A 25,112-nucleotide genomic window follows, 5' to 3' on the forward strand; every position below is an offset into this window, starting at 1 on the left:
CTCTGACAGGACGCCTCTCAGGGTTACCAGTCCACCTCCTGACTGAAGGGTGCGAACGGGGACCAGAGGACACCCTTCTCCTCTGTCCGTACCCCCTGCAGTTTGAGACACCATGACATGTCCTCTGACCCAAGCCCCTAAGGACAGTCCTTTGGGGTGCCTACTGCCAACCTTGCTAAATTGGGTTTGGCTCCTGATCTCCACCCTAAATGCCTGGTCTTTTTCTGTAACCAAGTTTGGCCTAAGGACCAATTGGACAATGAGTTGCGCTAGCCAGAAAATAGCAATTTCGATTTTAACGTTCCCTGCAACCTCAAATAATCAGAAGTCAGAAAGCTCCAGGAAGTAACAGCTTTAATCTCTGAACTTTACATTTCAGTGTCCTCTGGAATCCAGACAGTTTCTGCCAGTAAACTCACAGATAGTCTGAGATTCTGCATCCAGGCCGCCTTTCCCCTGATCTCCCTTCCCTAGTCCTCGTGACTAGAGAGAATTCCTCTCCTCCTCCTTCTGGACCCCCTCTGGGCCCTGCCTTTTCAGACCTGCCTGAACACCTTGTCTCCCCTCCCCTCCTACTCGCCCCTCTCCCTATACTGACCACCCGGAGCCCCCCCACGTCGTCGTCTTCTCCTGGTCTACCTGCCTCCCTGGAGGAACCGAATCTGCACTTGCCTCACCGGTTAGCAAGCACATGCGACCTCAGAACTCCCTGTAAAGTGGCCAGGGCTGAGAGAGAGTGGTCAGGTTCCTTTCCTCTCGCTGATTTATCTCAGATTGAAAAGTGTTTAGGCTCCCTTATAGTGACCCCACCACCTATATTAAGGAGTTTTGGTATTTAAATCAAGCTTATGATTTATCCTGGCATATTTTTGTCATCCTTTCCTCCACCCTAACCGCAGATAAGAGGGAACGCATTTTTCTCGCTGTTCAGCAGCACCCAAACCAGGTTAATTTAACCCACCCTGATCTAAGTGGTTCCCAGACAAAACATGGTTAAAGCTATCAAATTGATAATCAAGCAGGCAGGGACAGACATGCCTGCCGTAATAAAACGCTTCGGTGTGCCCAGACTTGGGTTCAGGCCATTTCCAATATAGGAGTCAATTTTGATCATCTTAAGATCACTCAAAAGCCTGATGAAAATCCAGCCACCTTTTTAAGCTGCTTAACTGATGCTTTACATTAAAAGCTTGAAAAGCGGAAGAAAGGTCCTCAAACCCTGGTCCGAGATTTAGCGAATATGGCATTTAAGGTTTTTAACAGCCGTGAGGAGCAGGCAGTCAGCCCATGAGCCTGGTCCCGGCAGAAGGTAAATTATTAACCCAAGCCTTAGTAGCAGCCCTGCGGCTGGCGATTCCCCCGAGGCCCAGATGGGCAGCATCGGGCAAGGGTGTATGGGAACAAGGACCACCACCTGGTGCCTGCTTCAAGTGCAGAGAAGGCCACTGGTCCCAGAAGTGCCCCAGGCCTAAAGCTCCAACCAAACCCTGCCCAGTGTGCGGTCAAAGCGGACACTGGAAGTCCGACTGTCCTTGGAAAAGCGACAGTCCCTTTGCATCTCCACGTGGGGACGACTGCCCTTCCAATTCCTGAGCCGCCGTTGGCCCTGCTGGGATTGGCCGAAGTCTGAGAAGACCCTGACTGGACCCCCGTCACCCTCGCCAAGCCTGGGGTATTGCTCAAGGTATTAGGTGAGTAAATTTCCTTCTTACACAGAGCTATCTTTTCTGACCTGCCCTCATTTTCAGGGCTAGGCAAGCCTACCTGCCCCAGGTGTACCAGCCTTTACTCATTCCTTCCTTAGAATCCCTTTGTGCCCTGTCCCTCTGCTGGGAGGAGACATTTTAAATTAGTTAGGAACCTCCTTACCCCTTACTTTTGGTCTCACAGCACCTCTGCTCCTTCCCCTTCTCTCACCCGACCTGGAAGAACTGGCCCTACAGACCTCGCTGCTTCCCAATGTTAACACATCATACAATGCCTCCTTTCTAACAACCTCTCTAACAACCACTCTCCCTGCAGCACTCTAATCTTACCAGTAGAGAAACCAAATGGTACTTATCGCTTGGTCTAGGACCTGTGCCTCATTAACGAAGCTGCTATCTCCATACACCCAGTAGTTCCGACCCCTATACTCTTCTGTCCCACCTTCTCCCTTCCACCATCCCCTTAACCCACCTTGTCAGCATTCCTTTGCCTTTACCTGCAGCCCCTCCTAAAACAGATCTAAAGCAGACACAGCCCAACTCCCTTCACTTCTCTCGCCCTCCACGACACACTTATCTCATCCAGCTGCTATCTGTTTAAGCCTGTGCCCCACCCCACCATTCAGAGTTTAACTCTCAGTCAAAGCTGCCTTTAACAAACTCCTACAGGCCCTCCTTCACCCCCACCCCTGCGTCTACCAAACCCTGCCAAACCTTTTTTACTCTACACAGGCAAAAAACAAGGTATAGCAGTTGGAGTCCTGGCTCAGCCCCTGAGACTCTATCCCCTATTGCTTGTCTGTCTTAAACATCTAAATATGACAGTCAGAGGTTGGCAACCCTGCCTCCGGGCCCTGGCAGCAGCCACCGCCCAAAGTTAACCCGGGGAAAGCCTGTCCCCACAGGCTGCAGGACCTCCTCTCACACTGAGCCCTGTCTTTGCTGTCTCCAAGCCGCTTGCAGGAAATCTATCCCATGTTTATCGAGAACCCTAACATAACTCTGCGCCAGGCTCCCTCTTTAAACCCAGCAACCCTCTCGCCTCAGCTCCTAAACTCGCTGGAACTTAGTGGTCACTCCTGCCCCCGGGCAGTTGAACTAACACGGCCCCACCCAGACTCTCTGCCCAACCTTATCCTAACCCAGAGCTAACTTTGTTGATGGCAGTTCTGTCCTAACTGCCCAGGGAGCCATGGCAGGCTGCTTATGCTGTCCTCTCACTTGACTGAGTCGGGAAAGCTGAATGCCTCCCAATAAAAACTGCTTCTCAAAAAGGGAAATGACTGATTCATATACTGATTCTAATTATGCATTCCTTATAATTCACTGTCAGGCCACTATCTGGAAGGAACGGGGATTTCCTGACTACCAGAGTCCCCCGTAGTAAACGGTAAATTAATAGTTCATCTCTGACAGGCTCTTCAGCGGCCAGCAAAAGTAGCCATCATCCATTGCAAAAAAAAAAACCACACTGATTACTCTGGTATCCCTCCAAAGGCAGTTAACATCCTTAGCACAAGTCACCCTACAAAATCACCAAGTTCTTCACTTATTAACAGCAGATAAAAGAGGAACATGCATGTTTCTAATTAAATAAATAATGTTGTCATTATATTAATGAATCGGGCATAGTTAAACAAACTGTTAAGGTACTCCGCACCATGGCCAGTCAAATCGGGAAACGTCAGTGAAGCACCACCAGCTTCTCATGGTTTCAAACTCCTGCCATGGCCTGGGTTGTGCCCCTCATCGGGTCTCTGATAATAATCCGTGCACTTTTGCTTTTAGCTCTCTGTGTGTTTAGATTCTTGCAGGAATGGATGAAACATATCTCCAACCTGACCTTCAATCAGCTTCTTCACCCTTACAGTCCAAGGCCTACCGGCCCGGCCCCCAAACCTTCCAACTCTTAATCCCCTTCCTAGACCTATCTCACCAGGAAGTACTTCAGACAAGAAGTTTGGAATGTTGGGGTGGGTCTGAACTAGGCAGACCCCATTTGGACTAAGCTGAAGCAGGTTCTGCACGTGCTTCCCTGCACGTCCCAGAGGTCAGCAGCAGTCGGCGCCAGAGAGGATAACAGGTGAAACCTGATGTTCCCGGGTCAAAGAAATCTTCCAGGAGTCCACAAGCAATTCTCCCAGTTTCCAGACCCCATATGCTAATTGCCATACATTCCTCACCACCCCTTTAAAACCCTCGCCCCCAGCTGCTGAGCACGACTTCCCTGACCTGTTGGTCTAGGTCACGGAACCTCTTCCAGGAGCTCCCCTAACCCCTAATAAAGCTGTTTCTGTTTCTGCTCTCCCTTGTCCTGCCAGATACGTCCGTCTTCCTCCCTGGTCCTCAGTTCCGCCTTTACAGGTAGTATTTTAGATTTGGGTGTGATATGCTTTCAAGGATCTGTCAGAATTATAAACAAGATTTCTCTTGCTAGTTTTTCTCCCCTTAGGTAAATAACTTTGTTGTTTAATTCGTATTAATTTTTATCGATGTGGCTTACTACTTATTCAGGGGTGAGGAACCTCCAGTCTGTGGGCCATGTAAGACCCAAGAAATCATCCACACGGGCGAACATGCAGAGCCTCACCTAAGGAAAGCAGGCCCAGCCACCACTTGCAGGGTGAGTTAATGAAATGTTTGACCAAATATATCAGGCTAATTTTTAAATTGATCATTTTGTACAGCCCTGGAATTATGTCATAAATATCCAAGTGGCCCTTGGCAGAGAAAGGTTCCCCACATGGGTAAACAGTAAGTTTTATTTGCCAAACCTTTGTTCAAGTCACTGCAGTGTCTGATGTAAAGGTACAAAATAAGTTATCTTATGTATAAAACCATCTGTTGCCTTTCTAATGTTCTATTAAGGAGCTTTGACTCGAGTTTTAACATCTGATTTCTGCTTAGGGAAAAGAGTAGGTTTTTGTTTATTTCAATATTTTCTTTCAGTGGGTTGTGCAAAGCATTGTAATTGCAAAAAGAAAAAGATGCCCTTCCTCGTGTAGCCAACTATCAACTTCCCTATATTTGAAGACACCCATGCTGCAAACGTTGCACATAAAATACCTACAACAATATCTCACACATGTGGTAAACATGCACACTAGACTTCAAGTGTAACGCAGATAGACATGAATCACAGTGCTAAACACAGAATGATAAAAATCAAAGCTCCAACCATAAATATGCAAAGCCCATATTTGCTTTAAAAACAACAAAAATCATACTTTATAAAATAAGATTTTAAAAATTGCACCACAAAGGGCCAAACCAAAGAACAACAGAAAGAAAAGTATGATTAAACAAGACTATGAGGATTACCAAATTACAGCGGACAAGCCACAACACAACTGCAGTCCCACAAATGGCTGCACACGTGTGGTTACCTTCAGAGAGTGCACCACGGGTTCGGGCTGCTGAGAAGGAGTGGCATGTCCACTGAAGCTAGCTGGAGAGTTGGCTGAGCTGTTACTCCCATCAGCCCCTGAGGACAACCTAAAAGAGCCCTTAGTAGAAAAGCAACAACTTTGTTATTAAAACAAAAGTCGTTCATAACAATATTTAACTTCACTGCCGAATAAGCATTCGCCATTTTGTTGATGTTTTTTTCCCCTTTGGCTAACAGCTAACATGGTCTGGCCTGAGAGTCTACTGCTCGTGAATGCACTTGTAGACCAGCAAGAAAACTTAACCAAGTGTCATCTCTATAGATGTCCACATGTCATCTTTCATTTACTGAGGACAGTAATGCCCCTCAAGGAATGGCCATTAAGAACATTTAACGAGTTCTTTTAAAAAAACTCAGGATACCCAAGATACTCTACAGCTAAGTTAAATATGCTCACTCAGCAAGCCAAATGCCATATCCCATAAGTCTTAGAAAATGCAGATTCATCACATCCTCACGTTCAATAAGTTGTCTCTTACTAAACCCTTCTAGAAGGGAAAGACATACAGTGGTCTCTGTTGGCATATTTTTCAAAGATATTTAACAAAACACAACATTTTTTTCCAAAAAAGGCTAATCTCATGAATAATTAGGGCGGGGGGGGGAGGGGGAGTCAGAAACTATATATTTGTAGTTCTGTGACTTGACAACTGAATAACTGATCTAATAGAGTCAGGGCATGATTAAGTAGACCTGTTAAGGACCCCAGCCACCCTCCAGGCACTGGGAATGGCCCCCTAGCGCCTATACTTTCTCCAGGCACTACTTGGAGAAAGGCAAACACTCAGCGAAGGAACAGAGCCCGGCTACCTCTCCTCCTTTCAGAAAAGTGAATTTTCCCAAGCTGTTTTTGAGGGAGATCATTACATCCACAGGGAGGCTGAGAACATTTTTAGAATTCTGCACATCCACGAATCTGCAGCTTTCAGGCTTTCTGATCTTGTTCTTAACATTAGTGGATCCTTTGAATCTAATCTCCTGAGAAGGGATCACTAGAAGGCTCATTGGGAAGGCAGGAAACAGATACGCATTCTTCCTGCGTCTGTAAGAGAGCTCTCTGATCTGGAAGGGAGGCTGAGCTGTGGACAGCCACCATCATAAGAGTGGGCAGTACACCAAGCATGGTAGATAGAAGCTGCTAATCCCCGCTTATTTTTACAAAGATCATTAGCTGTCCATTGTCAGGGAATATTTGGGATCCCCGGTCACTCTCATTTGTCCTGTGTTCTTAGGGGCTCCCCTTGTCACCTCACAGGCTGCTGAGGTCTTACTCTTTCCCTTGACCAATGGGCTGTGCAGTGCAATCGGATCCCCCCACTAGCCAACAGGGAGAGAACGGAGTGGGACAGAGCATTTTAATGGCCTATCAGATGTCCTCCTCCATTATAACCGACCATTAAATCAGAAGCAGAAGGTGACACAGGACTGCCAGCTGTTCTAGCAGCTTCACCCTGCTCTGGGAAATGAAATCATGTTTAGCTCAGTTCAAATCAAATAACCTGATACAAACCATAGCAGGAGATCTATACAATGTTCAAGGATGGCCAAGTGGGGCAACCCGCTACCCCACCAACATGTTGGCATCCTTTTGTTTTGTGGAGATCAAATGGTTCCATATCAGAGGCTTTATTAAGGCACTTCTTCCTCCCTGAATGACCCTGGTCCTCTCCTGTTCCCTCATCCTATGAACCACCTGTATGAACTCTTTGGATGGGCTCCCAAGGCTGTGCACCTCTGCCTCTCACTAGGGACTTGCTCACTGTTGATCCAGTTGAGCAGCCAATCGTCCATTCCACATTGGGCCACTCTCCTCGGGGTGTTCTCAAAACTCCTTTCTGCCAGGGCTTCTGTATCACATAGCTGATATCTCAGTATTAACACACTTTTGTTTGGCAAAGGCCTCTCAAGTTTAAGAGAATTGTTAAAATCAATGACAAAAGTGTTTGCTTCAACCAAACCCTTTGGACAATTTAGCATTGTTTTAATTTAAGGAGCATCCCAACCAACATTCTCTTATTAGAAGAGACGCCTTACAAAATAAAACAAAAACAAACTACAGTAAGATTTTTCCTGAAGTAGACCCTGGGGAAAACAAATCAGTCACGAATTGGGGTTCTATTTCAAATCAAGATTGAGGGATACACTAGTAATCAACCAGGGAAAGAAAAAAATTAGGGCTCATAGTTTATGTGGTTTTCTGAAGCCACACAGTTAAACCAAAGGCCTGATAAAATTGTACACTAAAATACCAATAGACACTAATACTTGTTTCTATTCTAACACAGGAATCAGGGGCCTTTTGTACTATATCTCATTGAGTTACCAAAATAAATGACGTTAGTAAATGACTGTGCTTACCAGGACCATGCCAACCTTTAGAAAATTACCTGGGTTCAAGATGTGTCTATATATTGACTAATATATTTTGTCAGAACTCTTTTGACAAATACACAATTGAGTGAAATGTCACTATAACAAATAATATGAAAGAGCCCTTTGATATTTCCTTCAATAAGATTGTATTTGACTGGCTCAGGAGACAGAGATAATTTTAAAAGAAATATCTTAATAAAATTGGAGATGCAATTCCCAACTTGCGAGCTGCTTGTCTTCACGCCATAAATGACCACCCAGCGCGCGGCCTGCCTTGGAGGCAGTAGTCCATTAGAACAGGCAAGGGATCGTCTGCCAGGCTGCCTACAGTCAGGCGTTGCGTGTTAGCAACCCATGCTCAAGGCCAACGGCCATTTCGACTCTTTGGTTCTTTTCAGGCCCGATTCCACTTTCCCCTCCAGTTCTGGGAAAAGAATACTGTGGAGTCGGTGAAAGACTTCTCTCATTCTCGCTCCACCCCCAGCAGGACTGTTCCTCGAGCGGCAGAAGCCACCGGCTCAAGTGCAGCCAGCTGACTCCCCGTCACTCCCCGGGAGCGTGGGCAGGCATCGTCCTACTCCAGGGCACCCTTGCCACCACTGCAAGACCCGCCGGGCTCGGGGCCCCAGCCTCTCTCCATATTTGAGCAGTTTCTAGTTGGAGGGTGCCTTCTGGTCTGTGGGGCCTTCTAGTTGGAACATGGTACAATCACTCGGAAAATGCGGTTTCCCGATGCTCGAACAAGCAGCTCCGTGAAGTGATGTAACATGCACCTGCAGTTACAGAACCGAACCGCCCCAGGCCGTGTGCAGTAGAGCTAATACTGGATGATTTAACAAATGTTGGCAATGGTATCACTGCCATCTTGGGTTACCCAAAAGAGTTAGGTGGATAGAATTAAAACTGCAGGGAAAAAATCGAGGTTGCTGAAGAAACTTTATGTGTGAGTTTTACCTGTGAGAAATAATTACCTTACATACTCCAAGTACTTAAAACTGCACACCCTCAAATTTTAACAGAAATAATTCAAACTGTAATTGGAAGCACTATGCGCTCTTATGCACAAGTTGGGCAGATGTAGTCATGAACGCTCAGGTGGATATGAGGTCAAATTCTCACGAGCATGTCTGCCATTGAAAAAATGTTAGTGGGTAAAAATCCTGAACTTTCAACTTCTTCCATGACCGAACTAGAATTTTATTAAAAGTAATCAGAAAGAAAAATAATATTTGGATATCGAATATTATTTCCCTCCCTGTCCCGAAGATCTTTACCTAAGAATGAACAATGAAATATTGGTGGAGAATTACAATAGTTTCTAAAATTTCCACCATCAACTTGAGGTTAGCTTTAAGAGTTTGAACATGAGAATGTCATATTTTAGCCTCCGTCACTTCTTCCCAAGAGATGTTTGCCAATGGCACTTGTCTTATTTTCACTTGTCTCGAACTTTCAGAGGCTGAACGATGAAGATACAATTTTTGTTTAAGTACCCTGGTTTTCAGAACATCAGGAGAAGCAGTAGTGACTCATGGTTGGTACTCACTGAGCACCTGAGTCTGTGGAAGCAGCAGCAGTTAGCTATAGAACCAGGGCATCGTCATACAGCCTCCTCTGTTTACATAAAGTAGTGACATGTTTACACTGCGGCCATAATGATAATTCCATCTTCATAACCTCAATTTGAACAGCACTCATAGAACAATTAGCTCCTGTGTCAATGCCTTATCTATTTCCATCAGCAAACACAACATATCCAACAATTTATACTATGGTCGATGGCTTAAAATGCACCTCCCACCCCTACCTCTGTAGTTCTCTTTAAGAGTTGATCATTAATTTTTTCGTTAGTTACTTTTACAAGAACGATATGCTCTGCAACATTTTGTTTCTTTCATGACTAATACGTCTCTCAAAGCTTTTCAGATTCAACAACTGAGGTAAACACAGGAGGCCCTGCCTTCGTGTACCCTTCAAGTGTGGTCACCATCAAGGTCAGTCCTCTCCGCTGTCATCCAGCCCATCAAATCTAAAGTAGCATCTGTGAGTATGTAGAAGCCTGCTCGAAATAGCAGTCATTTACCTACTACTTAGAGAACACACAATATCGCCCACTTTCAGAGGAGAGTTACAGCGTACAGTACGTCTCCCCCAGAAGGTTATGAAAAACATACTATCCTAAATATGACATGTTGTTACTAATCTCCTAAGAGGAGGAACATAAACGGAGCAGATAATTTCCAAAAGAACAAACTAACAAGGGGTAACCCTTTTAAAAGGAAAATTATTTTTATAGAATCAATGTTACGAATCTTCTATTTGTGTCAGCAACTTTTTTAAGTTCGGGTAAATGCAAACTGTCCCGTGTACTGGGCCAGCCATTATCTCTGACCTTCAAGTAAACTATAGCGGGACGGCATTTATCCATAATGAAGGCTCAGTGCATCACCGACTCTCTGATCGTCAATCACGAGGGTTGTCAGAGGCAGCTTCCTAACGCAAACAAGAATCCCTCAGGGACCTGGACCAGCTCAGAGTTCCACATTCAGGAACCCAGGCCACGGTGATCAAATGGAAACACAGTCCTAAATAACCGTCAGAGGGTCACTTGGTTGGCTGAAGACATTTGTTTTTGTATTTCCTGCAGCACAAAAAGTCTTTAAGTTTCTAAAGTAGAATGCTAAGTGGCTCATTTACATGATTCTTATTGAGATCGGAATTCCAACCAATCAGTTCAGATGTACAGAAGTAACCCCTAAGTTACTTCAGACAAGATGGTCAACTTTAAATGCTACGAGCAAAGTGATGCTAAGGTTTAAGATTCTGACTGCAGTCTGTCCTACATGGTAGGCATTCATTAAAAACACCTAAATTCCGAGGCTGCAAGTAAACTGTCCGTCTGAGAAAACAAAGCAACCTTGCCCAGCGTACAGATCCGTCCTACTCTGACTTGTCTTCCCACTGTGGCACACTATCCAGATCTCCTTCCACAAAGGTTTATGATGTGTTCTTTAAGTGTGTGCTAAAACAAATGGTCTCTCTGTCAAAAACAAGCGAGGACAGCGAATCCCATACAATTTTAAATGGTCATCTTAAGAGAAAATATTTATGGTCTCACTGTATGAAATTATTATAATTCATTGTATGAGTTACAAAAAAGCTGCCAAGATGAAACTATTGGCAAAGCTATCTTGTGCTATTTTATGGTCATGTTTAACTTACTGCCATTTTCAGTTGTTAATTATTTAAATTTATACATTTCTAGCCATTTGCCTTACAGAAGGGTGCATTTTGAACATCCTTTCACAAGAATAACAGGATGCCTTGATTTTGTTGTTGTTGTCGTTTTGCCATTGGATATTGGGTAAAACAAAACAGATATCTTTTTTAATATTTAAAAGATGCTTATTATTTTCAAAGTAACTAACTTTAGGCATTGTAGCCAACATGAATTTTCTTCACATAGGAAAAGCCTAGATTCTTAATAATAATAGAGATCACGTGATTTAATGACTACTGATGAGGTTCCCATGTCCTTGCTCCCAAAGGAATGCACATGGAACCGGCCTCTGCCATCAGGCCCCTTGGTTGACTGACCATGGGTCTCATCCCATTCAACTCCCTTCACCCCGCAATGATTACTCTGTAACCAAGAGGCCAAGCAAGGGGCTAGTTTAGGTGCACAAATGGTAGAGACAGTTCTGAGATAACACCTTTCACTTCCCAGATCCATTATCATTAGCTTTCTGAACCCCAAACCCACTGCCATTGAGTTGATTCCAACTCATAGCGACCCTATAGGACAGAGCAGAATGGCCCGTTTTGAGTTTCTGGGAGGTTCAATCTTTCTGGGAGCCGAGAGCCTTATTTTTCTGTCAAGGTGGGTTCCAGTGGCTGCCTTCCAGGCTAGCTGCTCAGTGCACAGCCACAGGACTCCTCTGGCTCACTGACGCAGCCATCCAGATGAAGGGTGCACAGCTCACCAAGCTGAGTGATAAGTGAGCAAGACCGTCCCAGCCCCATAAAACTGGAGTCTCAGAAACGTCAGTAATCGGGACACCAGCAAATTGTCCTCATTCTTTGAAAGTTGTGAAAGTAAAGTTATCATACATTGTTCCTTTACATAGATGATTGTGCAACGTAAATGAAAAAGAAACGCACGCTTGCAGATGGAAAGGACGCTCCTCGTGCACCGCCTTCAAGACCCTCCTGACCTGATGGACTAGCACCAGTCTCCTGCCATCGAGTCAGCCGACTCGGTGACCCCTGCTGAGTGCCCGAGATTGTAAGTGTTGACAGGAGTAAAAAGGCCGGTCTTTCTTCCACAGAGCTGCTGGTGGTTTAGAACTGCCGACCATGCAGATCACAGCCCAGCACTGACCCTATGCACCCAGGTCAAGAATTAAGAATCACTGAGGCCCTTAAACGGTTATGATAGAGACTATATTCCATAGGTGTTATTCCACTAAAACGCTTGATCATCCTTAGAAGGGTGTTCTGGTTCTGCTTTGTTTTCAGAAAAGGAAGGGCTTTTGAAAAATGTGAGGAAGATGGAAACTGAATGTTAATCAAGTCCCAGGAGGACGGGAAAAGAGACCATCCAAGCTGTGCTTGTCTCCCAGGCACAGCCAACGTTCACAAACAAGTAGCAGCTCCTCTGTGAGAGACTAACAGGAAACGACCTCTGAGGGCAGTCACTGGAAATCTCAAAACAAAAAATCGAAAAGCAATTTTTTGGGGTCTACAATTTTTTTTTTTGTCTTCTATGCTATTGGCATGGTTTAAATTATGTCCCCTTAAAATATGTGCTTTAAGTCCAAATACCTCGCCTGTGCTCACGATCCCGGTTGGCAATGGGTTACCTTTGTTATGTTAAACAATCAGATTTAGTATAGGGTATATTTTGAGTAAGCCCCTGGGATATCTGCAGGGAACAGGGAAACAGAAGGAGAAGCGATTGCCTAGAGCTAACAGAGAGACAGAGCCCTGCCCTAGAGCAGTGGTTCTTAACCTTCCTCGTGCTGCGACCCTTTCATACAGGTCCTTATGTTGTGGTGACCCCCAACCATAACATTATTTTCCTTGCTACTTCAAAACTGTCATTTGCCTACTGTTATGAATTGTCATGTAAATATGTAGGATGTATTTTCATTGTTAAAATTGAACATAATTAAAGCATAGCAATTAATCACTAAAACAAATAAAAATTTCTAATGACAATCTTCCCACCGGGTACTCGAATGTGGGCATATCTGCATGTGGGCAGACGCATGAAGATGGATAGCGGGGTGGTGTCTCGATTCCAAAGGCCATTGTAAATACGTGTTTTCCAATGGTCTTAGGTGACCCCTGTGAAAGGGTCGTTCAACCCCCAAAGGGGTCAGGACCCACAGGTTGAGAACCACTGTGCTAGAATATGCACCCTGAGTTCTCCCTGTAGTTTCCTGAGGGGTGGGAAAATACAGTCCTGTTTGCTAAAACCATCCATATGTGGTACTCTTGTTACAGCATGAGATAACTAAGATTAAAGAACTTAGAATGATGGAAGGTGGATGTCCTGAGACACTCTTTGAAAACAACAAACATACAGATATATTATATATATATAAAACAAAATTAAATATTGAATGCACACACACATGCAAAGAAGTTGCAGTTAGCTATAAGAGTAACACTTCTACGAGATGCTTGTAAAGCATAGGTTTCCCACTTGCTGTTGTGAGCTGCCATTGTGGTTCCACCCCGTAGTGACCCCGTGCACAGCAGAACAAAACATGGCTCAGTCTTGCACCATCCTCACAAGTGTTCTTATCAGAAGCCCACTGCTGCAGCCATGGTGCCCATCCATCTCCTAGAGGGCCCTCCCCTCTGCTTTCCCAGACAAGATGGTCTTCTCCCAGGACTGGTCTCTCCTGACAGCAAGTCCAAAGCCTGCAAGGTGAAGTTTAGCCATCCTTGCCTCTGAGGAGCACCCTGGTTGTACTTCTTCCAATACAGATCGGTTTATACTTTGAGCAGTCCATAGTACTTTCAGTAGTCTTCTCCAGCAGCACGATTCAAATGCATCAATTCTTCTTTAGTCAAATGATCCCACTTAGATATAAAGAAATGTACTTGTAACCAATTTGGGGGTTCAGTCCTCATATCTGTTACAGGGAGCCACTATGGAAACCAGGAGCTTAATTGATTAAAGTGGCTCCTGGTACTTAGAAATGGTTCCTTTTCTATTAGCCCTGCAGCTCATCTTCCGAGTCAGAGCTGGAGCACAGCATACCGCATCCTACCAGGTCAAAACTAGAGCGCATCATAGTACTCGATACCTCCTTTAGAAGGCAAGACAGTCTGTGTGTCAGTGTCCTCTTCCATAAAATGAGGGTAACAATGGTATGAGCTCACCTTATTCTATGAGCTCGATGGCTTGTATGACAGGGTGCCTCCCTCATATCACTTCTGACTCCACTTTTCCACAGCTGTAAATCCCGATGGGAGCAGAGAGCCTCCTCTCTCACAGGAAGCAGCTGGGCTCACCAACTTTGGGGTCAGCAGTCAAGCACTTCCCCCACGACCCCTCACTGATCTGACTGCACTAGGGTATTTGCTCTCACAATGATAGCTTTGCTTTGCCCGTCAGCAGATTTTTATCCCTTGTTTGTCCATCTACTTTCCCACGTGCACTGTGTAGAGAAGGAGTCCTCCACTAGGGGGCGTGATTTGGGGCCCTAGGGTGGATCTTTGCTGATGTCGGCAGCTATTTCCAGTTCCTCCCATTAGGAGTTTGGTGCCGGCATCCAATAAGTGGAGGTCAGGGGTGCTGGGAAACAGCCCCGAAAGCACAGGAGAGTCGTCCCCAACAAAGAACTACCCAACCCCAAATGTGTACAGGGCTGTGACTGAGAACCCCAATTGGTATACAGAGAACCATGCCAGAAAACTGCAGTGCAAATTGTCTGACCACAGCCTCGTAGTCGATTTTACCCTTGAAGAGAGTCACCACGTGATGTGGAGCATGCAAGAACTGAAAGGAAACTCAAGTGCTCTAAGTACATGCACATCCATATTTCCAGGCCCCCAGTAGGAAATGACTCTAACAAAAGGAGTGGAATTAAAAATACCTACAACATCCTACTGGAACAATAACAACGCTAGTTAAAAAAGCACACACGCACACACACACCGGGCAGGGCACCGGGGCCGTGGTCCAAATAACAAATTGTTCCCACAGTCAAGAGACGGACAGCAAGGCTGCCTCATGAAAACTGAGATACCAATTCAGCTAGAGACAGATTGGCCGAAGGTGCTCTATGGAAACGGAGGAAGCATATAAAGCTTCCTGGGTAACACAGTAGACACATTTTCAGCACTTTGAGCAGTCACAGGAAGACTAACGCTTGTCAGGCAATAGAAATGAAAGTACCAGCTGATGAAGCAACACCTAGTGCCGTCTGTGACACTCAGCAAAGCACCCGAGAAAGCAGCCTTGGGGCAGGAGGGGTCAGGCTCTCCTTCACAGGTGGCTAAGGAATTAGTCCTTTTAAAGGTCAGTCTCCTCACAGATAGAAGATTCCTAGCCAGCCTGTATTATTCAAAACAGCTCTCAACCACTCACTTACTCTACATGCGAGGACTCTCCAAAGTGCTGTCAATGAAATGTGGATTCAGAGTAGCTAATATGCACTCCTAACTTGCTAATACCTAACGAGTCACCAAGTGTGGGCCCACTGCTATTGTGCATAGCTCCCACACTCTAATAGCGCTCACTCTGTTCTATGTCCTGGAATCCTGGATCTCCTGGGCTACAGGAATGTCTTGCAGAGGACCCGGTGGGTTGGCACGACCACGGGGGATTGAGAGCTCGAAAAGTGGATCTTGTTGTCAGGTGCTCCAAAATCAGTGCCTCTCACGGCAAGTGTGGACGCACTGGAGGACATCTGGCCTGCTCCTGTGCCATGTGGGGTGGCACACTGATGTCCTTCCAGACATGAGACCTCCTGAAGGTGTATTCACAGTACGTGAGCCACAAGGCTCGTCATTCTCACTTCTAAGGAGCATACCAGCTGCATTTGTTTTTCTCAAGATAGATTTGTTCGTTCTTTAGGCAGCCCAGGGTCTAATGGACTTCACCGATACTATCTCTTGAGAAGCATCACGTTTGGTCTTCCTAATTCATTGTCTGGTTTTCAAAAGCATATGAGATAACGAACCACCCCAAGGTTTGTCCCTTAGTCCTCCGTGGCATCTTTATTTTTTTTATCATCTGAAGAGGGTGGGTGTTTTGCTTGTTTTTGCAGAAGGCTTTTCTATTTCAATACATCCGTGGAGTTCTTGACTGCTGCTTCCATGGGCACTGGTTGTGGATCCAAGCACGGTGTTCGTGTTTTCTCCAGTCGTCGAGCTGTCGCGCGTTGGTCTACTTGTGAAGATTTTTGTTTTAGGTTGAGGTAGAAGTCTATGGAAGAGTGTGATTGGTCTTTGTCCTCATGATTAAATGCTTCAAGTCCTCTTAAATAATAAATATCTGACACCCAGATGCTCTGCCTCACAGTGACCCCAAACGCAGGCCAGAGCAAGACTGTCAAACAAGAGCTTTGGGTGGTTGACTTTTCAGAAGGGGCTGCCAGGCCTTTCACCAGGAAGCCTCTGAGTGCACTTGAACCCCCAATCATCCTGCTAACAGCTTAGCATGCAACTGCTGCCACCACCACACAGGAGCTTAATTTAAACCGTAAGAGCACCTAACTGCTGAGGTATGGATTTATTATGTTTTACACTTTAGGTTTGCTTTCCAAAATGAAAGGATGCTACAGTTCTTAAAGGAAGAGAAAGGGCTCCAAGACGTCCTAGAGGGGCTATATGGAAGACGTAGCATGCACTCCTGGCTCTGCTGCTGAGGATGGCACCACCGTGTAAACGTTACTTTCATCGTTTAAGAAAAGACAACACACTGCCACCAAGTTAATTCTGATTCATCATGATCCCACATAGGTTTGCAAGACTAAATCTTCATGAGAGCAGATGGCTTCCTCTGTGGAGAGGCTCATGGCTTTGAACCACGAGCTTGCAATCAGCAGCGCATGCCTAACCCACAGCACCTCCAGGCTCCTGCATGTGGGAGCAGCTCGGGAAGGGGTGCCTGCACTTATGGCAAAATTAATATGTGAGCCTGTGGATTGTTCTCCATCCTCTCAAACATGGGCGGGGAAATAAAGAGCGGGCTTATTTGGCCTTGTACTTGGTAGTTAACACATGGCTCAACTATAAATTAAATAACTAAAGTACACTTCTAGAATACTAAAATGACCACAAATGAGTGATACTACCATTTCTGTAATGGTTCATCTGTGATAAATAAATGCTATTTATACACACCCTAACTATCTCTATTTTTTCTCTCATTAGTCAGTTATTACTATTTCAACAAAATAAATTCATCCTAAATACCTTGAATCACCTTTGCCCATTGCTAAAGCTATAATAAAAGCAGATATGGTAAGACGGTAACGTCTGTGGTCAGTGGGGACCTTCTGTACACCAGAGGTGGACATGGACGTTAGACTTCAGCAGGCACGGTCTGTGCTGATTCCCATCACAATCATTATGTAGTCTCAAGCACCGAAAATTTTAAAAAGATCATAAAAAGTGATTATCTCCATAACACTTCATTAAGAGAAGGACAATCAATAGGTTTCACGATGTCACCAACTAGGGAAATCAAGAAAATATATTATCCATTTACTCACTCTCATTTATCATTTCAAAAGCTGGCTAAAATTAAAGTCAGTGGAGTTGGAGTGGAGAAGGTCATGACCTTGGCATCGGTTAGAAGGCTGCAGGGAAGACTTCAACAAGAAGGTGGAGGCTGGGTTAAGGTGGGTAGGAATTAACTTGTTACAAGGTACGCTGAAGAGAAAAGAAGCTGTAGCTCCCAAACCTTGACATCTAAGACAAATGTCACACTTAGGGGAGCAGAACTCATTCGGCACGATGGGAACCAATGTGCGAGGCATGATGCGGCGAGAACTGAGGCTAACAAGACAGGCAGAAGTCGGGTCACGGAGAACTCTCGGGACTTGATGAAGGAACGAGAATTTATCCTTTGCCGAGGCACGAGCCGATTATGTTATATAGATTGATTGATCGAGTAATAATGTGTGTGACTTGGCAAGGACAAATCTAGCCGGGATGGAGTCCAATTAGGAGATTAAGTAAAAAACAATTAATCATCCCCCTTTAAAGGGTCATTGAAGAAGGAATGAAAGGAAGATGCCTATAGATTCAGGAGCAGACCTAAGGAATTTTAATGTTTAACCCAATGCAGGCAGCATGGTCAACAGGTGTACCCAGGATGCTTCTCCGCTTTCTGATTGGGTCATCAGGAAATACCCATGCCATTAGCCAGAATGAAGAGTGCCAAGGAGAGATATTTACCTCGACATTAGCTATATACGTATATTTCAAACCAAGACTAAAGAAAGAGCTCACGAGAGAACCCTGAAGCAGCCTTCCCTGCAGATTCTCCCCAGGTGGGTTTCTTCTAACACGTGGACGGGCTGAGATTTTGTCACAGGTTAATTTTGAAATGATTCTGACTCCATTCAAGAATCACATTATAATGAGTGATACTATCCGATCCAGTGAAGCAATGCTGCTAAAAGGAAAAGAAAATCATTCTGCAACATCTACCACACCACGTGAAATTTTCAGATATATAATAAATATGCTTTCCACAAAACAACAAATAAATGGAAGTAATTACATGACGTTAGCGGGATACTTGTTCTCAAGAATTACAGAAAACCAACCCCAGGAAGCAAGGGATTGAAAGGGCTAAGACAGCAAATACCTGGTCTCTTTGAAGCCAAGTGACCATTGACAAGGAATAACAAGGAAGGGCTGGGTTTTTTTTTTTTAAAAGGTGTTAAACAATAAGTAGGATATGAACAATTAGATTTATGTATATTCTGTCTCAAGTAATTTTTTCTTTTATTAACTATATGACTCCAATGAGAAAACACTGAAATGAGCAGGACAAGGTAAGAAGAATAAACTGCTCTTCAGTCAGGTTGACAATGATAGGAGTTTATGGCCTTGTTGGCGAGAAGGAGTATGTGTGAGTACTCTCAGGTATTGGTCTTCTTACAAAGGGAGAGGCTGAGAAGAGGTGTGAGTAGAGTCGAGTCAGAGGAAGGAAGCAAGTCGTCTGTCTAAAGGCAATAACAAACAGGAAACGCTAATTAACAATGCCTAGCACACAGAACAGAGGTGATGAATGACTGAATTAAACACTAATAAAAGCTAGAGGGTGGATAAGGAAGACCAAGGGGGAACAGATGCTTGTGAAGCACGGTGTTGGTGAGAAATATTGAATAAACTTCGTAGACTGCCAGAACAAAAAAGAGCAAATTTGTCTTGGAAGAGGGACAGCCAAAATGCTCCTTACAAGTAAAGATGGTGTTTTGGGGAGTCCCTGGAGAAGGACATTGCGTTTGGCAGACAGCCAACGAAAAAGGGCATTGGCACAATGGCTGCAACAATGGCCTCAAAGACACCAACGATTGTGGGGATGGTGGAGACCCGGGCAGTATTTCATTCTGTCGTGCACACGTCCCTATGAGCTAGAATCGTTCCCACAGCCTCTCACAACAACACAATCATATGACATAACACACCATGTTATGATGAGCAGTGGAAGATGAGCAGAGTTAGAGCCCCAGGACCTAAAAGGGTTTTTTTTTAAGAAATACTTGTTGAGTAGACTGAGAAATATATACTCCGAGGGCTGGTGTTTGCTGCCTTGGCTTTGGCGAGATTAAAGCTTACGTTTCTTCAATAAGTCGTCATCTAGCACATAAAGCTGTCAAGACAAAATGGCTAAGTCAAGGCAGGAGAGCCCTACTGAAGAGTACCGCAGTCAGCTTCACCCAAGGGCGGCTGCCTCCCGCGGGTGCGCGTTCCTAATCCATACAGGTCCTTGTGAGGCTGCAAGCCCACCCAAGCCGTCTGCTGCAACTTCATCTGGGAGTGCCATGTGGCGGCTGGGAAGGGCGGCTAATAACCCTGTTTGCAAAGCACTCTGAGAGCATGACGTGCTGAAGAGATGCCCCATCACTGCCAGGTTGCTATCAGTCCCCACCCAAGCATGGTTGGGGTATATGGCTCCTTTGAAGCACTCCTCCCCTGCTGGACCCATCTGATGACAACCAGTCTGTAACAAAGACAAGTACACGATTCTCCTCGCTTCTTCATCACCACAGAATACACGCAGGAGATGGGCCTGCCCTTTACAGTGGGTCCTTTCCAAAGGAGCCCTGGTGGTGCGGAGTTCAGCTGTTAACCTGAGGGTCTGCCATCTGCATGTGCCTGTGGCTTCTCTGTGTAAATGTGGCAGAATGACCGTCATGGAAGCCCTGCAGAGCCCGGGTGTTCTGCCCTCACGGACGGCCACTATGATCCGGAGTAAACATGAAGGCAGTGGAGTAGTGGGTTTTTGGTTTGTTTGGGATGTTTTTCTCTCAAAGCAGCCTACAACTATCCAATGACTACTAGAAGAGGCAACCTATGGCAATTGATGAATACATGATTTTAGTTTAGAACTGGGTCCCTGTGAGTCATAATTCACTCGACAGTAATACGTCTCAAGCAAGGGTTAGCAAGAGTCAAAGCCAGTCCAATACAGGTTTTGTAAATAAAACTTTTTTAGAACACATGTAAAGGCAGGAATGAGTAGTTGTGATAAAGATCATATGGCCCACAGATCTGAAAATATTTACTCTCTGGTCCTTGGCAAAAATAGTTTGCTAGCCCTGATATGGAGAATGAAGAGACTGTTGCCAGTTGAAATCACCTGAAGAGTTTTTGGTGAAGGAGGCAAAGCATAAAAAAGAAACTAATTTAACTGAAGATAAGTGCTAAGCATGCAAATATGTTTTCCTGAATAATCATGTATTTGGTGTATATAAATGTACTTTAAATTGCTAAATAATGAGAACTTCTCATGCTGGGCAAATAATTAATAGAGCAAAGAAATGTCTCACAAAGAATGTAAAAATAGATGGACCAGAAAGGAATCCAGATTTCCCGGTGGATCCTAAGTTCAGGCACCCCGAGGCAGCGTCAGAGGGCTGTTCAGATGGAGGACGGTGATGGCGATCTGACCCTGGGGGCGTGTGATGGCTGCTTGGCTTCATGGGGGCACCCTGGCCATGCCATGATTTGGAGCCAAATCAGAAGAAGGTTAGAGCAGCAGGGATTAAAAACCGGGGCGCAGACCTCCCCTTTGACTGGGAGGCCACTTCTCACCTTCAAGTGGGGACATTAGCAATCCTGTGGGACAGCTGGGTGCCCATCAGCATTCAGAGGGGAACAGTGCTAGCTCAATGTCTAGTGAATAGCCAGGACCCAAACGGATACTAAATAAGAATTATAGCAGAGATAAACCCCCAGGGAGGGAGGGGCGGACTCAGCAGTAAACATTAGCTCCATCTTCATGATGCTGTGAGTCAGATTCAACTCAATGGCAGTGTGCTTTTTATGTTTTCTTCTTATGGAAGACGCAGCTCAAAGCGCTGCTGATTCTTGTAAGTCATGGATCTCCACTTACTCACTGCCATTGAGATGGCTCTGGCTCACAGCAAACCTACAGGTCAGGACAGAACTGCCCCCTGGGGACTTATAACTGTAACTCCTTCTGGGGCCAGAAAGCCTAGTCTTCTACCAAGGAGAAGCCAGTGGTTTTGAACTGCTGACCTTGCTGTTAGCAGCCCAACACATAACCCACTACTCCATCAGGGCTCCTTTCATTCATTCTGCTGTGGCCCAACCAATCTCTCCCATTCCAGGCTGCAACTCTACTATTTTAAAGAAGAAAGAACATGGATAAATAGGGGAACTGGGCACTATCATTCTTATAACATAAAATATTTCTCCCTGTGTGGTTAAGGCTTATCCTCTCTCTACAAGACGTGACGCTAAGCACACACTTAAAAGCCAGTAGAATTGATAGCTTCAAATAGAAATGAGCACTGAAGTAGCATAAAAGATACATCTAAAATAAAAACAATTTAACTAGACAATATGTTATTAACATCAATATGATAGAATTGAATATCTGCTACAGGTCAAATCGACTCAAACTATTATAGCACTACTTACAGCACTGACATGCCACCCAGTAGGACATCTTACTAGAGCTGAACGAGATCTTAGCACAGCTCTGACATTACCAAGATCCCAAGCAGGGTGTTATCTATCAGTCTGATGCTCTCAGTCCTATCTTGGTCTTATTCTCTGTGTCAAAAGCCCAGTGTAACTGCTTTCTCCACGTAATGGAATCCTCTCCAATAAGACCAATCCCAGTGAGGTCACATGAGTCATCATTTCCACAAATGGCCACTTAGACATCAGTATTGGTCCAGTCTTAAAGCAATCTCCCCAATGTCCTTTTCAACTGTCAAAGGACTTGGCTGTCGTCACCAGCTGTTTTGCCAATTGTAGAACATAGTGAGAAAAAGTGTGCGAGTTTTGCTTTACTTGACTGCAAGAGCTTCCTTAAGGGGTGGGTGGGGTGAGAGTGGAGAGTGGATGGAACTGGTGCTAAACAAAATGACAAATGTCAACACTCCCAGTGATGGAGCCCTCTGTGTTTAAAGCTCCTTGTCAGGAAGAGGCCATGCAAATAGCAACTGCAGTTTCTGTTCAGTGTTGGCATCCTAGACACTCAGAAGGATAGGGATCAATCACCCCCGCCTAATTTATTTGTGATTAAATTTACCAGGATTGTGATTTATCATCTCTACGTGTGTGTTTCATGACCTTCTCTTAGGAGATTTCGGTTGTTATATTACATTTCTTAGCACACGAAAATGTTTAAGTAAAAATCCTCTCCATTTGGCCATCAAGGCACACCTGCCTGTGTGTCAAAAAATGCTGATGTATCCTGTCTTACCAAAAAAAAAAAAAATCTCTTTCCTCAGAGCCAGATTTGATGTCAGTCCAGGGCGGTCCCCATCTGGTTCTGGGTTTTCAGGTAGTTACTCTCTGTCAAACACTGGAAGTCTTGACTCATTGGTTGTTCTGAAGCCAAATGAAAATCATTTCAGGTCATGAGAAGCACTGGCCAGCCCCTTGATTTCCTATGCTACACCTGAGTCCTCCATACATACACATCCATAATATGCCGCCGTTAACAATCCCTACATATTAGGCATAATTCTTACACAGTCTATATGTAATCCTGATGTACAAAATCTTATTTTTCAGTAACTGTTGCTTTTCCTACTATAACTACTAATACTAATGGATAGATAAGACAAACTACCAAACTCACAATTAGTCCAAGGGTTGTAAGTGCGAAGGTTAGCTCTTTCTTTGCCTTCTCTCTCCCTCTCTTCAATCGAGTGATTAACACGTGGGTGCGACTCTGCTCAATTAAATTATGCAAGGTACAAAAATATCCAAAAATGAAACAAAAACCACCTTCTGAAAGGGACTTTAATTATTTCAAGTATCCCTCTTAAGCAAGCACTCCTGAAATCACAAATATCTGAGATGAGCCCACTTCAGAGACAATTTTGAATAGAATCGTCACACGTTAACAGTACCCAGCCCTCCTCGCCTCATTTGCTGAATTTAACACTAGAAATCTGTCAGAGGGAGCGAGTTTTTCCATGGCCCCTGGGGTCTGTGGTGGGTCAGCACCCGAGTTAGGAGTCGTGGGATCGTATCAGCCAAGAGGAAGTTGGAAGATGTGGCAGCGCAAGCCCTAAGCTGCTGTGGCTGAGGGGAGCCGGTGCTCAGTCGTAGCACCTCTACGGACAAGGGAAGGAGACACTCCTGCTGCGCCGTTCTCCCAGCCGTTGTGTGTCCGGGTCTGCTGTTGCAATCGGGAGTTACAGGGAATGCTGTGTTATCACGGCAGAAGCCAGTCAATCACCAAAGTCAAATTCGGGAAAGGCACAGGTTGGTAAACCAGAGCCACAAATTAAGATGCTAGGTGCCAACCCATAGCCCTGATGGGGAGCACCTGCTGAAGTGGACTCAGAGAACCTGGGAGCACTTCATCATCTGTTCCTGTGACTCCAGTTCTAGCCAGCGTGCCTTGAAGATAGAGTTTACTATTATTTTCAGTAATTCAGCTGCAAATTCATGTGGGTTGTTTTCAACAACACTCCACAGCTTGCTGATGTAGACATTAATTTGTAGAATTCCTAGAATAAACTCTAAAATAAACCTTAAATCTTCTCCTAGTATTATTTACCCAATTTAATCTTCCAGTTATCCGTCCAGCCACAGAAGGCCCCAGAGTAGTAAGACAATTAGGTCGCCGTCTAGAATTTGTTTTCTCTGCCCTTGCTCTTCACGGCCATTCCCTGTACATGCTTCAACTAGCTTCACGTGCCAACATGCTACCAGGCTGTACCACCTCAAGGGTGCTCGATGTGAAAGGTAAGACACAGAGAATATAAAAGCTCAGTGCAAACCGTGCAGAGCTACACGGGCCGTGCCTCCCAGTATAGCCAGTGCAATCCTGTCAGTCCCCAGGTCAACACCCGGTCTAAAGAACGGCCCAGTCCATTTCTTGCTGGCTGTTTTTCGGATGCTTCCTGTGTATACAGTACGTCCAATAAACCAGATTTCTTCTGAATAAATATTTTCTTGTTCTTTATGTGAATCGCAAGCACTGCATGCAGACGTGGGTTTGTACGCGGCCCCTCCTTAGTCACACTGCAAAAATACAGCAGTGCGTGGTCTTGCCTGTCTGTGTTCTTTTTCCTAGTCATTTATTTTACCTTAGTTCAGAACTGACCTGTTGAACTAAAAATGGCAGTATTTTAAAATCAAGGATGCCTACTGTTGGATATAAATTACTTTCCTCATAATTTTTAAAATTCCCTTTGTGCAAATCCAGGTTTCCATTTATTATACGCTTTGTAAACTGGACATGGTGTCAGCTGAGACCAGTCCCTGTTGAAGGACATCCTGCTTGGTAAAGAGTGAGCAGCAAGGAGGAAGCCCTTTGCCAAGGTAGCTCGACACAGGCTGCCCCCACAGGCGGACGGGTGCAAACAGAAACCGATCGCGATTCTGTTGTACAGAGGGTCCCTGCAAACGGACATGTGGCACCTCACAACACCGCAGCATATGACTCTGGGAACTCTGCTTTGTCAATGGAACCCTTTAGAAATGTTCACATGGACGTATGTGCTCAAGAGAAGAGCTTAAAGTCGGGTGATCTTTAAGAAGGGTTTTTTTTCTTCTTCTCAAGTAGCAAGGCCTACAAACGATGCTGCCTCTCTTTTGATAAGAAGTAGAATTTTCCTATTAAGGGCACCCTCTGAAATGCGACATTCACCAATCAGACTTAAAGCGCTGCTGGGGGATCCTGGCAGAACACTGCAGAGGCTTTGGTGAAGCAGAGCCCTCTGACACCCTGGCTGGTGACTGCCAAGGCAGCTGGGCAGCGCTCCCCACTACAACCTCAGACCCTTCCTGCCCACTGTCGCTTTCCCCCACTCCTTTATCTGTTCTCTCGTGAATAACCATTCATTCTAGGACTTGATAACCGCATGGCTTAAGACATGGGCACCAGG

General features: G+C 45.0%; 1 protein-coding gene across 1 annotated transcript in view; it reads right to left on the reverse strand.

Annotated features, from left to right (window-relative positions):
* CCDC85A (coiled-coil domain containing 85A) overlaps window positions 1-25,112 on the reverse strand; it is a 227,739-nt gene that overhangs the window by 9,163 nt on the left and 193,464 nt on the right. Inside the window, exon 4 of the mRNA XM_045294184.1 lies at window positions 5,093-5,212. Within this exon, the coding sequence (XP_045150119.1) occupies window positions 5,093-5,212 (120 nt within the window). The remainder of the gene's footprint in view (window positions 1-5,092; window positions 5,213-25,112) is intronic.

Source organism: Echinops telfairi, unplaced genomic scaffold (genome assembly GCF_000313985.2).
Source record: "Echinops telfairi isolate 266 unplaced genomic scaffold, ASM31398v2 ScPeMD7_2573;HRSCAF=3158, whole genome shotgun sequence".
Lineage (NCBI taxonomy): Eukaryota > Metazoa > Chordata > Mammalia > Afrosoricida > Tenrecidae > Echinops > Echinops telfairi.